The sequence below is a fragment of the Phocoena phocoena genome, chromosome 12 (assembly GCF_963924675.1).
Source record: "Phocoena phocoena chromosome 12, mPhoPho1.1, whole genome shotgun sequence".
NCBI lineage: Eukaryota > Metazoa > Chordata > Mammalia > Artiodactyla > Phocoenidae > Phocoena > Phocoena phocoena.
Window position 1 is genome coordinate 7619480 of NC_089230.1, and position 16519 is coordinate 7635998.

General features: G+C 56.5%; 2 protein-coding genes across 3 annotated transcripts in view; both read right to left on the reverse strand.

The window, feature by feature from the left end:
• The window catches only part of LOC136131757 (solute carrier family 22 member 1), a 32769-nt gene extending 28940 nt beyond the window's left edge, over positions 1-3829 (reverse strand). For both annotated transcript variants that reach the window (XM_065888472.1, XM_065888473.1), the window contains exon 1: positions 3315-3829. In XM_065888472.1, the coding sequence (XP_065744544.1) occupies positions 3315-3725 (411 nt within the window). In that variant the 5' untranslated portion in view covers positions 3726-3829. The remainder of the gene's footprint in view (positions 1-3314) is intronic.
• Positions 3830-15640: 11811 nt separating this feature from the next.
• The window catches only part of IGF2R (insulin like growth factor 2 receptor), a 108103-nt gene continuing 107224 nt past the window's right edge, over positions 15641-16519 (reverse strand). The window contains exon 48 of the mRNA XM_065889079.1: positions 15641-16039. Within this exon, the coding sequence (XP_065745151.1) occupies positions 15641-16039 (399 nt within the window). The remainder of the gene's footprint in view (positions 16040-16519) is intronic.

The window sequence follows — 16519 nt, forward strand, 5'->3', positions numbered from 1 at the left end:
CAGCCTCCGCCCACTCCGCCCAAGACGACTTTCTGTGCATTCTAGATTTCACCAAAGCCGCAGGGCACCGTTTTTTTTGCCCTGGGTTTGTTCTACTCTTTGCAGTCAGCATCTTTGTAAGATGTCCCTGCCACCCTTCCTGAAATGCCCTGGGTGCCATCCTTCCTCGGGGACGTGCAGAAGCCAGAGTGTTCACGGAGCTCAAGGAAGGGGCACCCGGCCTTCCCTGCTAACCCCGCCTTCCCTGAGGACTCTGCCCCCAGCTGCGCTGAGGGTCTCGGCCTGGAGGCACCTGCAAGGCTCGTGAGCCTGCCTGGCCCTGTGCTCCCAAACCCTGCCACTGCCCCCAGACACTTTTGTGCCACCAGGAAGACAAGCCTGGCCCCTGGGGAAAGCCTGGGGCTGCACAGGGAGAGTGCAGGATGGGGTGTCCTAGGCCGGGTCACCATCCCTGCTGGGATTTCACTGGGACCAGGCCGTGTGGTGGGAATACAACCTATAGAGCAGTACAGTATTCACCAAGCTCGCCCGAGCACAGAATCACCCAGCGTCCTCGTTAGAATACAGGTTCCCATGGATCCTGTCTCAGCAGATACAAATCAGAATCCAGGTGATCCCTGGGATCAGGCGAGGTTGGAAACGGCACATTCCTGCCCCAGATGGACCCTGACCTCCGCCCCCAGGACGAGGGGGGGAGCGGAGCCGGGTATTCAAACAGGTCTCCTCATCGTCCTCCCTTAAGCCAGTTCCAATGTCCAAGGCAAGGCCAAGTTAAAGATTATTTCTGCAGAAATGAACAACAAAGGTGAATTCTCCCCAAATTAATCTTCAGCTTTGGATGAGAAGAGGGGGCAAAAGGGGTTTTGAGACAGTGGGAAGGGAGAGTTAGAGGGAAGCCCACTCCTTCCGGGAGAAATTGTGCTCCCGCTGCTGACCTCAAGGCCCGCGCTCTCATGGCCCTTCATCGCCTCCAGCCGGGCCCCACCGGCCCTCACACTCCGCGGGTCCCCAGATGAGCTCTACCCTACGGCCCCTCGGCTCGCCCTCTCAGGCCTCCCCAACGCTGGATCGTAGGGCAACTGGAAGCCCCCAGTTGGCCAATCGTTTCTGTGTCCCCTCCTCTCCAAGTCCACGGCCCCGCTCAGGCCACCTCCTGGCCAGGCTCCCAGGCCTGCACAGACGGCCGCTGCCCTGTGTTCCAGCCTCAGTTTTCAGGAGCTCGGTTCCCCTTCCTTCCCAGCCAGAACCCTCTGGCAAATTGGCCCCCAGCCCCTGCCGGGCCTGTGTCTCTTAAATCGGTTCTTCTTTTCATTCCTGTGGCAACCGTGTTGGTTGACAGTCCCACCGGGACTCATGTCTCGGCCTCCTCAGGCTCTCCCCGCCTGACGAAGCCCCCAGCCCCACGCCCACCAGCGCCTGGACCATCCCCAAGGTCCAGCGAGGACGGTCTCTGTCCTCTGCCTGACCAGCAAGCTCCCTTGTTTGGCACGAAGGCAGGATGGCCAGATTTAGAGAAAAAAAAAAATACATGGTGCCCTGTTGAATTGGAATTTCAGATAAACAACTCTTGTTTTAGTGTAAGTGTGCCCCCTGCAGTGTTTGCATTCTCCGCCTGGGTCGTATTCCCAGGTATTGCACGACATTTGTAGCAAATGTCGTGCAATACCTGGGACTTAATTATCCTAAAAAAGTGTTCGTTGTTGACCTGAAATTCAAATTTAACGGGCGTCCTGTATTTTATCTGGTGATCTGGTAAGGACTCAGTGCTCTGGCCTGAAGGTGAGCTGGCACCACCATTCTCCCCTGGGACTCCTCTACTGGACCCTGGATTCCAATCAATTTAACAGCTCGTTGCTGTCCGAATGCAGCACCGGCTCCCTCTCCCCTGAGCTTCGGCTCACGCTTCCCCGCCCACTCTGTTCCCCCTCCTTGCTGCTCAAAATACCACCCGAGGCTCCATTCAAATGCTACCTCCTAAGGACCTACTTTCTAGCACAGGGAACTAGACTCAATATTTTATAATAATCTTAAAGGAAAAAGAATCTGAAAAAAAATAGATATGTAGGTATGTATACCTGAATCACTTTGCTGTACACCTGAAACTAACACAACCTTGTACATTAACTATACTTCAATTTTTTAAAAAATGCCACCTCCTCCTGGAAGACCCCCATGATCAGCTCAGTAGCTAAGATCCCCCTCCTTAGAGCCCACTGGCCCCTCCGCATCTCCCACACATGGTCTGGGATGCCAGTCTTACTCTCACCACTGCCATCTGTCCCTCACTCCCTGGAGACTGCAAACTCCTTAAACCTCATAGGCTTCTTCTCTGTCTCCCTCCTGGCATCACACCCAGTGCCCAAACAGAGGAAAAGCTCGGAACACGTTTACTGAATGAACAGATGGAGGAGTGAGTGGATGAATTCTTGCATCTGATGCTTTCCAAGCAGAGTATACTGCAGACACAGAGAACAATACTTCCCCGTCCTGGTCTGTTTCTAGATTCCCAGTGCCCACGCTTGTCACGGTACAACACTTTCCAAAGGGTCCATGAAGGAAAAAAAGCCTGGTGCCTTTTTACTAAAATATTTGCGAAGAAAACGCTCAGATAACTCATTAAACTGTGCAGGCAAAGCCTTTGCCGCCATCTCCCTCCCCCGTGGGCCGTCCGTGGGACACCCAGCGTAGCTCGGCTTGTCTGGTCAACACCTTCATGCTGACCCCTGTGAGGGCAGGACATTATCATCGCTGGTTTACTGATGAGGAAACTAAGGCTCAGAGAGGTTGAGTAACCTACTTAGTTTCGCTCAGCCAATCCGGGGCATGGCTGGGATTCTGTCTGACTCCAGGGCAGCTTCCACCCAGCTCAGAGGCCAGTGTTTAGCTGTCACGTGTCCATGGCTCTTGAATGCAGCAGGCGGGTCGGCAGGGGGGGGGGGGGGGGGGGGCCTTCACAATTCTAATAGTGGGGAAACTAGACCCCAGGTGAATTCTGCAGGCCTGCCGAGGAGCCAGTGGGGCAGAGAGAAGAGGAACCCCGGTCTCCCCAGAGACCCGTGTCCAAACAACCCAGCTCAGCCCGGCTCTCGATGGTCTCTCCTCAGTTTCTTCCTTTAACACCCAGAGTCTGTGCAGGATTAAACAAGAGAAGAATCCCGAGTGCCCAGCCTGGAGCCCGCTGATGTTAGAGTTCAGTGAACACAGCCCCGCCTCCCTCTTTCCTGCCGTGAAGCTGAACCTTGTAGTCTTCGTCATATATTTCCTCCCTGGCCCTGAAACCCACGGGCTCGGCCCAGTGCAGGGCCTGCACGTACCTCGGTCACGACGGAGGAGCCGGGCGTGTCGTACACCCAGCCGTACCGACAGGGGCCCAGAGGCAGGAGGCTGCTGTTGGCGGCCAGGCCGGCCAGCGGGTCCACGCAGCCGAGGGCGCTCTGGTTCCAGTCCACCTCATAGCGGCGGCACTGGCGGGGGAAGGCCTGGCCCTCGGGCCCGGGGCCCGGCACCGTGTAGTTGAGCTCCTCGGCCAGGCTCCAGCCGCATCGACGGCTCAGCTCGGGCACCCCGGGGCTCCGGCAGCGGTGGTCCGGGGTGAAGGCCAGGAAGACGATGCCCACGTAGATGGGGGCGAAGGCGGCAGAGAGCAGGCATAGGGTCAGGAAGGCTTGCTTCTGGAACCAGCCAAACTCCCCGACCTGCTCCAGAGCGTCGTCCACGGTGAGCATGGCTGAAGCACCACCCTCATAGCTCTGACCAGACCTCTTCGGCCGCAGGGCCCAGGGTCAGCGTCTCATGTGGCTTTCTGTGCAATGGGCTGGTCTGAAATCAACTTGCTGTCTAAGCGTAACAGCCCTGGAAGGCAACCAACTGGAAATAATCTTTCACCCTGCGGTACGGGTTTCAGGCAAGGGCGGGAGGATGACGGGCCAAATCGTTTGCTGGGCCAGGGAGTCCCCTGGGCTGAGGGCCTAATTCTGTCGAGTTGGAGTTCAAAGAGTAAGAGCAGTGAGCAAGGGCGCCGCGAGCCTCCCCGAACTCTCTTCCAAAGGGATTACCTACTTTAAAACTCTTTATCATCCGGATAAACCAAAGACAGCAGCTGGCCGCCGGGCACAGCTACAGGACCTATTACTTGTGATTGGCATCTGATGCAGGGTGGAGTGAGGGTCTGGCTGGGGTGATGGGAGAGCCAAGCCCTCCAGACGGACCCGTCTCCCTACCTCCTTGTCCCAACGTAGGACGACCGTGTTCTCTGGGACCCACGTGGGACTTCACCCAGCTTCACTGCGTCCCCAGGCAGGCTCCCGGCTGCTGGACTGACCCTGAATCCCCAGGAAAGAGGGCCAACGGGGCCGTCTGGGCACAGACCTCCATGGCCCCGGCCAGAGGTGCTGATAGAAGACCTCAAAGAGCCCCAGGCAGAAAACACCTCCCCCTCCCCCCAGCTCAGCCCAGACCTTCAGGCCACGTCCCTCCCTGTGCACACAGGAGGGACAGATAACAGATTCAGGGGCTGCCCGTGCACCGTCTCGTTCCTGGGACTCTCGCCTCTTCACTCCGTGGACAATGGGAGCTGGCCACCGGCTGGCCTGGTAATACAGCCCGCTTCAGGGAACTGCAGCTCTGCAAACCACCCCTCCTCACCTGGACTGAGCGCTCACTGCTGGGGAGGGAAGGAAGAGTGCTGGGGGCAAACCTCCCCAAGGCAGGGCCTCGGCAGGCCCAGGCCAGGCGCTGAGTTAGATAATAGAAACTATATCTTGGTCTCCCCCCACCCGCCCTGTTCCTGGCATGGGGCCCCTGAAACCCTTGACATTTCCTAGCCATAGGAGTGTCTTCCGCTCAGCGAGGTGGCCCCAGGTGTGCTCCTGGATGGCTCCTGGCCACAGGAAAGACCAAGCCGTGGTTAGAGACTTGGAACTTTCAGCCCTGCCCCCATTCTCTTGAGCGGGGAGAAGGGCTGAAACTGGGGTTCGTGCTGACGACGTGGTGAAGTGTCCATTAGAATCTCAGTAGCCAGGGTTCGGAGCGAACACACCCACACACCCCAGCCCCACGGGGACAGCAACTCCCGCACTGGGAGCCTCGCCGACCTCGCCTGTGTACCTCCTCTTCCGGCTGTCCTCTGATGCTTCGCCACATCCGCTAATACACTGGCGAACAAATCAGTGTCTCCTGTCTTCTCTGAGCCGCTCTAGCAAATCACTTGAGTCCAAAGGGGGAAGAGGTCATGGGACCCTGATTTACGGCTAAGTCGGACAGAAGTGTGGGTAACCCGGGCACCTAACAGAGATTGGCATCTGAGGGGCAGGGGCAGTGTCGTGGGTCCGAGCCCTTAACCTGCGGGGTCTGATGCTCTCTCCAGGTAGATGGCGTCAGAAGTGGGCTACACTGTGGGACACTCTGCTGGTGTTGCAGAGAAGTGTTTGGCGTGGGGCAAACACCCCACATTTGGTGACCAAAAGTGAAGTGTCCTGTGTGAGGAGTGAAGGGGACTCCCGGGAGAAGGGAGAGCTGGGTTCTCCCTGCACTGGAGGAAGCGACTGGCTTTTTCTAACACAACCAGCCCCAAATGCACGGGCTCCCCTGACATGAGTCCTTGGCTTGGGAAGCAGCCAGGGTGCGATCCTGCCCCCAACACAACCTGGGGAGGAAGCGGGACCCTCCCTGCCCCCGCCTCCCCGGCCAGACCAACACCACTGCCCACTTTTCTCCAGGGAGAGAGCGCCCTCCGGCTCTCCGTGGCCTGGGAGCTCTGTTTTCCTCTTGGACCGGAGAGCAGGGAGGCCCTCCCCTTGCCCTGCATCACTCCCTCCCCCCCGTCTCCCAGCCCCTGGTCCAGGCTCACATCGGGGTGGCCGGGTCCTCCTGGGCTCAGGTCGCAGACGGCAGAAGCGACCAAGGCCCGTGGGTAAGCACCAGCTGGGGAAGGCCGGTGCCACCGTCCTCACTGGCCTCTCGGGTGACGGCCAGGCTCCTCGCTGATCTTGATATTTATGTGATCTTGCGAGAACCCTCGAGTTACCCACGTGTTAGAGACAAGAAACCAAGGCCCCAGAGGTCAGTCCCTTGTCCACTGTCACGCTGCTGGCTCGAAAGCCCCAGGGCCAGTGACCAGCGACCAAGTTTCCAGGACTCTTGCGCTGCCACTCAACTTGCCCAACGGCCAGTGAAACACAGATTTCACGCAAATACGCTTCTTTTGTTCCAGGACAGTTCACCCCAGGCCTTGGGACCTCCTGAGGCCTCAGAGGTAAGAAGAGAGGCCGGGCTCCCCTCCGGGAAAACAGAGAAGGAAGAGGCGTTAGGGGCAAGCCCAGATCTGCAGGTGAAAACCCGGCCACCAGGGCTCCCGAGGTTCAGGTGACCCGCACAGTGGCGTGATTTCACCACGACCGGGCTGACTTTCCAGGAGGGCTGTGGGAGAACGGGCCTGCCTGCCACCCTGCGATCCCGGCCCTGGAGCTCCTGACCCTGTCGCCACTGGGCATCCCCCACCCCCCGGACTGTGCTGCAGTGGGGCGGGGACGGTGTGGGCCACGGCTGCCCCTGCACCGAACCCCAGGGTCGCTGTTTCCCTCTCTGTGCTGTCACGGGGGGACCGTCCTGGTGGAGCAGACCTCTCCTCTCAGCCCCTGACCCCGGCACCTTCCTCCAAAGCAGCGCCGCTCAGTAAGGCCATTAGGGGACAGGTGGTAAATACGCCAGGGAGCACGGAAACGGCCAGAAGCGTGGGAGCAGCACGGGAGGCCGCCGGGAGGCTCCAGCCTGGCCATCAAAGGCCCAGCCTTTCTTAGGGGCACGGACTGTCCCTCACACCCCGGGCTCCTCCCCAAAGCCAGCGGCCAGCTCCGATGGTTCTGCTTTGCCTGCACCCAAGCCACTGACACAGAAGGCTGCCAGGCAGGATGCTCCCACCCAGGCCTCAATCAGGGGACAAAGCAGAGGCGTCCTCGGCCTCCACCTTGTCCTCACCTGTCCCAGGACACAGGCAGCAGAAGCCGGCCATTATTACATCCCTACTTACCCTCCCCACCTCCAGAGCTCAGAGGGCCGAGTGCGCACAGATGCCACCACTGAGGCCGGGGTTCCTGGGACGTGGGCTAGCCCACGAGTGCAGGCAGGAGCCAGTTCGGTTCTATTCCTGATGAGGCTCCAACATTCCAGGGCAGGGTAGCCTCGAGACACTGTGTGGAAGCCTTGTCCAAGGGAAGCCGCTCAGCCCTCAGCTACCCACCGCCCTGTCCCCGCAAAGGGACCCACTCACTCACCCACTGCACAAAGTAGAGCGCCTACTGTCTGCCGGGCTCTGCTCTGGGCACTGAGGACGCAGCAGTGAACGAAGAAACAAACATCTCAGAGCAGAGGTCTGTACTCAGCAAGGGACACGCTAGACTGTATCATAGTAGGTGGGAAGAGCGACGGAGATCTTAAGCAGGAAGGTGCGGGCTGTGACCGCAGAACCAGTGGTCAGGGATGACCTCTCAGAGGTGATGTGAGCCTTGAGGGAGGGAGGAGGGCGAGCCCTGCGGATGGAGGAAGAGTGTTCCAGAAAGAGGGGCCGGCAAGAGCAGGGGCCCGGCGGGTTAGCGAGGAGGCCAGCAGGACTGCCGGAGAGCCAGCGTAGGGAGCAAAAGGACGGACGCCGGAGGGGCCACGGGCCAGGGCACAGGGCTCTGCAGGCCCCGCCGGGACTGGGGCTTTACCCTGCGGGCCCCCGGAGACAGTCTGAGCTTGAGCAAGAGGCCGGGATGGAAAGAAGCAAACTCAGGATATGATTGAAGGTAGAGAGGAAGGGATTTGCTGACGGACTGGGTGTGGGTATGAGAGCAAGGGAGGGGTCCAGAGGCACCAAGGCGTTTGGCCTGAGTATCTGGAAGGACTGGCTTGCCCTTAACCGAGGGGACTAGTCTGGGGGCTGCTGTGAACCGGGCCACATCCAAAGAGCGTGTGGACGGCGCATGGGAGAGGGGCTTTGGAGTCAGCGAGCCCGTTCAAAGCCTGCCTCCATCAGCACCAAGCTGTACGCTGTTCATCTTCTAAGCCTTAATCCTCACGACTGCAAAATGGGTCTGCAGCTGCCCCACCCCACGGCGCGGCTATGCGGATCAGAAAGCCTGGGGCGGGAGGTAAGCTTTTCTGTAAAGGGCCCCGTGGTAAACGCCTGGGCGTAGTGGTCTTTCTGGGCCGTCTGGTCTCTGCAGCTGCTCCCCTTCAGTCCAAGTGCTAATGCAGCCCTGGATGAGACGTAAATGAACACGTGCACCCAGCTGCCCATAGAGCTTCATTTCGGCACATGGAAATTTTAGTTTCATCCAATTCTCATGTGCCACGTAATATTCTTCTTCCTTTAATTTTTTTCGACCATTTAAAAACATAAACCCCATGCTTAGCTTGTGGGCCGAACCAACTCAGGTGGGACACAGCAGATGGACTTAAAAGCTCAGGCCTTGGGTCGGGGTGAACTGTTGTTGTGACAGCAGGGGAGAGAGTCCGATGACTCCTCCTGGCTGTGCACAAATGCACACTTCCCCCTCTTGGATGACATGCATTTCCCAGACTGGTCTCTGGTGAAAATCCAAAACAGAAAAAAAGAAGAGACAGTTAAGGGAATTCCCTGGCGGTCCAGTGGTTAGGACTCCTTGATTCCATTGCAGGGGGCATGGGTTCAATCCCTGGCCAGGGAACTAAGATTCCGCATGCCATGGGGCCAAAAAAAAAAAAATTAAATTAAATTTAAAAAAGAAAAGACAGTTAAAGGAAGAGACTCAGGACCATGGGACTCAGAAACACTCTATTTTGCTCACAACTGCCAAGCTCCACTGTGCCCAGCAGATAGAAAGCATTCAAGAAACAGTTCTTACGTTTATGACTGGATCTAATTTTACAGGTGCGCCAGCACTGTGTGTGTATGTGTGCGTGTGTGTACACTCGTAGGGGTGTTCCTAAGGGGTGTTCAGAGGTTCCCAGAAGCCTGGCCTGAAAAGCATCTGTGTTCCCCACCTCCTGAGTGGACTGTAGCTTCTGTTCCCAGTTAGGGGCTGAACTGTGCTCTCCTTCACCCCAAACTCACATGCTGAAGCCCTAACCCCAGTACTTCAGAATTTGGAAACAGGGTCTTTAAAGAGGTAATCAAGTTAAAACGAGGTCAGTAGGTTGCGCCCTAAACTTATACATAGAGTTTCTTATTTATATACAGGACATTAGGACACAGACACACACAGAGGGCAGGGCGACCATGTGAATACCCGGAGGAAGGCGGCCGTCTGCAAGCCAAGGAGAGAGGCCTCAGGAGGAACCAGCCCTGCCAACACCTTGACCTCAGACTTCCAGCCTCCAGGACCGTGAGAAAATTAATTTCTGTTGTTTAAGCCCCAGTCTGTGGGCCCTTCTCTCCCACCAAAAACGATGCTGATGCACTGAGGGCGGACCAAACACCAGCTGTTACTTCTCAGTCTCCATGCTAACCCAGTAAAGCAGGAAGCTCTCTCTCCTCAGCTGAGAATCCAAGCTAAGTAACTAACTTGCAGGAGCTACTTGGATGCAAAGCCAACGCCAAGCCTGACCCCCCTCTTCACAACCAACCCACCGGCCTCCTCCAGCCTCATTCCCACCCGTGAACTGGCCTCTGAGGGGCTAGTATACACGGGCAGTTAAGGGTGCAAATCCTGAGCCAGAATAACTTGGTTCAAATGCCATCTCCGTCGTTCACCAGCTGTGACCTTAGACTGACTGCCTAACCCTCAGGGCCTCAGTTTTCCATCTGCAAAATGGGATACCAGGAGTATCCACTCTACGGGGTTGCCATGAGGATTAGATGAGTTGGTATCTGTCAACTGCCTGGCACACAGTTAAAGGTGTATCCGTGCCAGCTACCACCCCAGGGCCCTGCACCTGTGGGCACAACTGTAGCCTGCATCGTGGCTCAGGAGGTGTGCTAGCATCTCTCATGGTACCTGGCCTGAGAGACTTTCAGGACTGTTTGCGTGGATCTCCTGCATAGTGTTTTCAGGAAATCCCAGGAAAGGCAACTGGCGTGGGCCATGACGGGCATGAAAGGCAGTGAAAGGTCACGTAGGGCAGCCCGGCCTAGGGGCCAGCGCCTGGCACAGCCATGGGGTTGCCCTCCACGAGTCTCATCACTGCCCGGCCGCTCTGGGAGGCTGTGAGCTCCTGGAGGCCAGAGGCTGGGCCTCTGATCTCTGGATTAATTCCTGTAGCAAAGCACCGTGGGCTGGGTGGCTTAAGCAACGGAAATACGTGGCCTCACAGATCTGGGTGCCCGAAGTCCAGAATTCAGGTGTCAGCAGGGTTGGCTGCTACTGAGGGCCGAGCGAAGGCTGTCCCAGGCCTCCGTCCTTGCCCCATGGATGGCGGGCTCCTCCCTGTCTCCTCACACCTCTTCCCCCGGTGCCGTCTGTCCCTGTGTCCAAATTTCCCCTTTTTATAAGAACACAGCCCTAGTGTGTTAGGACTGACCCCACTGACCTCACTTGATCACCCCAGTAAAGACCCTGTCTCCATGCCACATTCAGAGGTACTGGGGTTAGTACTTCAACATGTGGGTTTTGGGGAGACGAGATTCAACCCGTAACAACGTCTATACCCCAGTATTCAAATGAGGGGAAATAAATGAAGGATGGGGTCAGAGCACCATTTCAGTGGTTCCAGTACAGTGGTCCATTGGTATCCACAGGAGGCCGGTGCCAGGGACCCCCACGTGTCCTGAAATCCGGGGATGCTCAAGCCCAGAGTCACCCTCCTCCATACTCACAGCTCGGCATCCACGGATTCGGCCAACCACAGAGCGTGTAGCACTGTGGCATCTATTGAAAAAAGCTCACGTCTAAGTGGACCCGTGCACTTCAAACCCGTGTTGCTCAAGGGTCAACTGTACTTCAAGATCAGGGCTCAGGGTCACCTTCTTGGGGAACTTGACCCCAAGGAGAGAGAAGTACTGGGGGGACACAAATGGCGGGGGCAAGGGTGGGGGAGGCAGCGGAGGCTCCCTCTGGGGAGGGCAGGTCCGAGGCAGTGGGTGCCCGCTTGGCCTTGTTGTCGTTATCCAGCAGCGGTGTGTTCTCGAACAGACGACCCACGACCCTGCTCGTCGGGACTGTCCAGAGAACGACAGAGCCGTGCCCGTGGTGACAGCACCCTCAGTGGGCTGTCCACACCCCACCAGGTCCCCCAAGGGGACACGGGCCAGCATCCAGGGACTGCTGCGTGCCGTTCCCCTGCTCGGAGACTCACCGGCCACGTTTCCTACTGTAATTTCGCCCAGCAGTGTCTCCTTCTAAAGACTCTCTGAGAAGCCTCACAGCAAGAGAAGCCATTTACCTTTCATTCAGCATTTTCCAAACTTTCTTGCACATAAGTCGTTTCCAATTTTTGCAGAACATCTGTCACAATCACACAGAACAAGTGTTCCGTGGGGCGCACTTCGGGAAATGCCACTATACGACAATCCAACTGCATGCCAATGCAATCTTCTAGTTCAGGTGTGGCTGCATCCATCCTGAGCCCCTCGCCTCTTGCCCCGTGCTTCTAGAACGAGTCCCAAAGCCATGAGGTGGGCAGAGCAGGACAGGCCTCGTCCCAGCGGCAGGGTGGGCGAGGGTGTCCCTGAGGGGAGAGTGACCGGCAGGCGTGTCAGAGCGCCATCAGGATGAGGAGGGTGACCTCACGTGTAAAGGTCACCAAAGTCAAAGGCTGAGGAACTTTCCAGACTGAGGGAAACTCAAGAGAGACAGGGCAACTGAATTGGACAGGATTCTGAATGGGGTCCTCTTAGTGAAAACGGTGTTGCCATGATAACTGGCAGGACCACGTGGGCGTTCTGGGTCCAGAGAGTGCACTGTGCTCATGGGGAGTGACATCCTGAGGGGCCTGGGATGACAAGGCGCCAGGGAGGCAGCTCACACTCGCAGTTGCGGGAAAAAAGTTCTTTGTCCTATATGTTCAAATTCTCTGTGTTTTGTCAACCTTTTTTTTAAATTTGAAGCCAAGGGTCACAGGGTCTGCCTGGGACCTGACCCTCTACGCACCCACCCCATGGGATCCAGCCCCCACGTCACTTCCCTGCTCTGGTGGAATGAGCCTTGCTCCCCGGGCCGCTTTCTCCAGGACGGCGCTGAGAGCAGCTGCCGAGTGACCTGCATTGTCACCCTGTTCAGGGGTGACGACCAACAAGACCCCACTCAACTCTGCTTTCCCCTGACTCCACGAGTATCAAAGTAACAGCATGAATTTCACTGAATTTGATTCTCAAACTGGTCAAAACAAAATAGAATTAAGAGGTGGGCTTCCCTGGTGGCGCAGTGGTTGAGAGTCCGCCTGCCGATGCAGGGGACACAGGTTCGTGCCCTGGTCCGGGAAGATCCCACATGCCGCGGAGCGGCTGGGCCCGTGAGCCATGGCCGCTGAGCCTGCGCGTCCGGAGCCTGTGCTCCGCAACCGGAGAGGCCGCGACAGTGAGAGGCCCGCGTACCACAAAAAAAAAAAAAAAAAAAAAAAAACCAAAATAGATTAAGAGGGAAAGAAACATGAGTAGCTAATAATTCGTGGCCTACCTTTGGCCTTTCCCTCTACTTTTAGGGGAAACACTGCATTTCCCCCAGGGTGGTACTGACAGCGACTTCCGTGGGACTCTCCAAGTTCCAGGACTGTTCCAGCCTTACCTTTGCAGCGCCTCCAGCCCCTCCGTCCCTGAGCACACGGCTGCCTGTCTCCGGGCCCACCACAGCCCAGAGAGGAGCTGCCGGACCACCCGGCCAGGCCACCCCACCCGGGCTTTGTGCAGCGGGCCACCCCGGGTACCCGTCCTTCCAGGAGGCACGGCACGCTCAGCTCCCCTTGAGAGACGCCGGCTCCACATCAGCCACGTTCATTTGGGGAAATAAGAAGTCGTGTCGTGACGTCAGAGTCGCGGGGATTCTCCAAAGCTGGTGAGGGGGGTTTTATCAATCTAAGCTGGCCAGTACCTTCCGCTCCCGAGGCACACCATCCCCTTGTGACCTGATCCCCTGGAAGGGAGCTAAGACCTCCATGCCCACTTCTTGAACTGGTACAAGGGGACCAAAGAATTCCTTCTGAATGCCCGGGTGGCAGTCAGCCTCCCTAAAGGAATCGTCGGATGACCAGCCTATGTCAGAGGTTGGTGGAGAAATGGATTCAGCTGCGTTTAGAATGTTCTTGGCGGGAGCCGTGTTTCCACTCTCCCGTGGATTTCCTGGGCTCAGGGTTTGACCCTCCACTTATCCCATTCCTCCGCCATTCAATGGACAGTCTCAAAAAAGCGGCGGGGCTTAAAGAATTTGGTTAAAAGGAAACTAACTAGAATCTTAAAAGATTCTAATTCCTATTTGCTGTCAGGGAGGCGTTTTCCTAAACTACCTGTGACCACAGCTGGCACGGGCTGTTAGTCTGTTTGCAGGAGCTCAAGAAAAGAGCCTGAGCAAAAGCTTCACGCACATGGTCACTTCCCCATCCCTCTGCGGCCGGCACAAGCTGGGCACCAGGGCAGGTGGCCCGAGGTGCAGACGGAGAACTTCCCCACCATCAAGTTTACCAACAGGGCCAGTGAGCACCTGCAAGTGCCCCCCACCCCCGGAAGAGAGGGGAGTGGCTTAGAGAACACTGGGCACAGTGTCCAAGGACCAGCAACTCTGGGGTCACAATGTAAACCTTGATAAGACCCCAGAGTGCCTGTCTCAGGAGTGACATTGTAAAATCCTTAAAAATAAAAAAAAAGTCACCCCAATTGGAAATAATCAGAAAATGAGGAGGGAAGGATGCTAACGCCGAGAAGTCTAGTCTGACATTGTAGTAACTCCCTGTTGGGTCTGCTTTCACATTAATATCTAAGAAGCTCTCATTACTAGGCAGTAATTTCAGATGGAAACCCAATTTGTGCAAGAGAAGCCCTCCTGCCCCCACGTTAGCTCGGGCTGTGCACCAGGACGCTTTCTGGCAGTATGGGATCTGCACACACGGTGGCTGTTTTGGTAACAATACCCTTTCTCGGAAGGAAGAAGAATCAGGCGTGGATGGAGCTGACAGAAGCCCTGGGGGCCTCGGGTGAGCACCTACACGCAGGGAGACTCCAGAGAGAAAGCTGATGTACTGCACGTGAAGGGCCGGCTGCCATCCGGACACGTAACAGGAGGCACAGAGAGGGCACTGAGCTTGGCAACTAACCAGGCAGCTTTTCACTCTCGTGGGGAAAAAGCAGGAACACCCGTTAATAATTTATCTTTTATTCAAATTGTTGAATACTTCATATTACAGTAAATTTGATTGAAAAAAAAAATGAGGAAAGAAATCAATTTTTAAAAATACACTCATGTTGAAATCAAATAAGCCATCAGCCAAACGGAGTACAAACCAAGGAGCCCTGTAGGCTGGTCTGCTTTCCAGGATATGAATACCACTGAGTCTATATACAGTTCTATAATGCAAGAAAAGTCATTCATTAAACACTTCAAGAAAGGAGCCGACAGCCGGGAAGGACAGTGGTCTCGCCCTCCCGTCCTGCAGACTGAGAGGCCGGCCTTGGCCGCCCCCCTCCCCACCCCCCACCGAGCAGGAATCCAGGTGCAACGCTAGGAGCGAGAATCTGGCCCACTGGCTTTCATGCAATTTCCGTGAGTCACACACTGTGCAAATTAAGGCTTCTTATAGGTCGAATGGTTGATAAACACTTTCTTCTTAAAAAAAAAAAAAATAAGCACAGTAAAGGTGGTATCATGTGAACCTGAAGAGGTGAGACCTACACCCCCAAGTCCGGAAAAAAGTCTGACATCTCAACTCCATTCTCTCTCTCACACACACATACACACACACACGCATGCACGCACAAATCAATCTTTGGGTGGGTTGTCTGACTTCACCAGCTGGCGAAAGAAATACTGATAACTGTGCTCTGTGCACCTAGGATTGAAGACGTCATGCAAAAAGCTGCAGCCGTTACTGACCAGAGGCATACAGCAGGCAGACCCTCCAGAGCCCAGGCACTAGGGGCGCACACACACGCCCTTACGAGACAGAAGCAAAAGGGAAAAGAGACAGAACGGCGGAGTCTAACTTAGAGGACGTGTCGTGGAGCAGTTCAAAACCTCGTATGAAACCACCCGAGCGCCCCAGCAGCCTCCCCGCTAAGGGACAGACAGATAGATTACCCCCTGCCGGCAGGAAAAAACTGTTGTTGTTATTGTGTTTTTCCTTTTTCGCAAACCTGAGTAATTGTCAAAGTCAATAAATAGGAGGAGAGAATTAAATGCTAAAATATAATGATCAAATACCCTACAGGGCCTAAAGCAGCAAGGGTTTTCCGCAAACGCAGCCCTCTGTTCCGAGACGTGTCTGGCCCGGGCGCAGTAGGAAGCGCCCGGTGGCCACGTTCTATGCGAGGACTTGGGACTAAACACGGGGCCCCGGTGCCGCCCTCTGGCAGTTGGAGCGATGCCCCATCCCGGTGACCACAGAGAGCGGCACCCACCTCCTCACCCTCTCCCCCATCACCAAAACTCTTCCCTTTTGAGACAGTTTTTGTTAAAGGCAAAAATGATAGAAGCATCACGGAGTCAAAAGTCTTATTTGGTTGGAGGTGCCGGCGGAGTTGCCGAGTGCACCCCGCAGTCTAGATGTGCAGGAGGTCCTCGTCGCTGTCATCGTGGAAGGAGCTCACGGTCTTCTGAGCGGCCCGGGGCCTCCCCCTCCTGGCCTGCTCCCCACTCATCAGCCCCACCCGGTCGTCCGCTCGCTCCCGAAGTGCCTTCCTCGGCGGGGGCCTCAGTGGGTGCACGCCTTCAGCCCCGGTCCCTCTGCCCAGGTGCACTTTCACCTCCGGGATGGTCAGCACCTCATCCTCGCTGTCTTGGTCATCCCCATGCAGGGAGGTAAGGGCTTCGGCTTTCACGGACTTGGTCGTGATGTGACCATTTTCCTGCCCCTCCTTCCCGGGCCTTGGTGACGGCAGCTGGATCTCTTCCATCAGCCACTCAGTTTCGTTCTCGTCCGCCTCTTCCTCCTTGTTCACCTGCCGGGACACAGCAGAGACCGTGGGTCCGCCTGAGACCTCGTCAGCCTCCTCTGCCCCCCTCCCTCCATGACCCACCCGGAGTCGGGGACCTCTTCCCAGCCCACCACAGCCATCACGGTCCCATGTTCCTCCTCAGGGAGAAGGGGAGGGCTGGCGACTGCCAGCTCCTGCTGAGACCCAACCAAGGCAGATGGTGTCAGGAGGCAAGAAGGCGGCCAGCGACAAGGCGGCAGTGCTGGGGGACGGAGCCCCTCTGCTCCAGGTGCCCTCGGGCAGCAGGGAGAGGGGCCGCGCGTGGGACACGTGGATGACTGTAGTTGAGGGAAGCCTTTCAGAAAGCAGTTGGCAGTACAGTCAAGAGCCATGAGTGCATTTAGGCACTCTGGCCTAAATTTCTAGACACTCATCCAAAGGAAGCCATCTAAATGCCAGAGGCACAGAAATTTTCATTACCATCTTTTTTTGTAGAATAGCCAA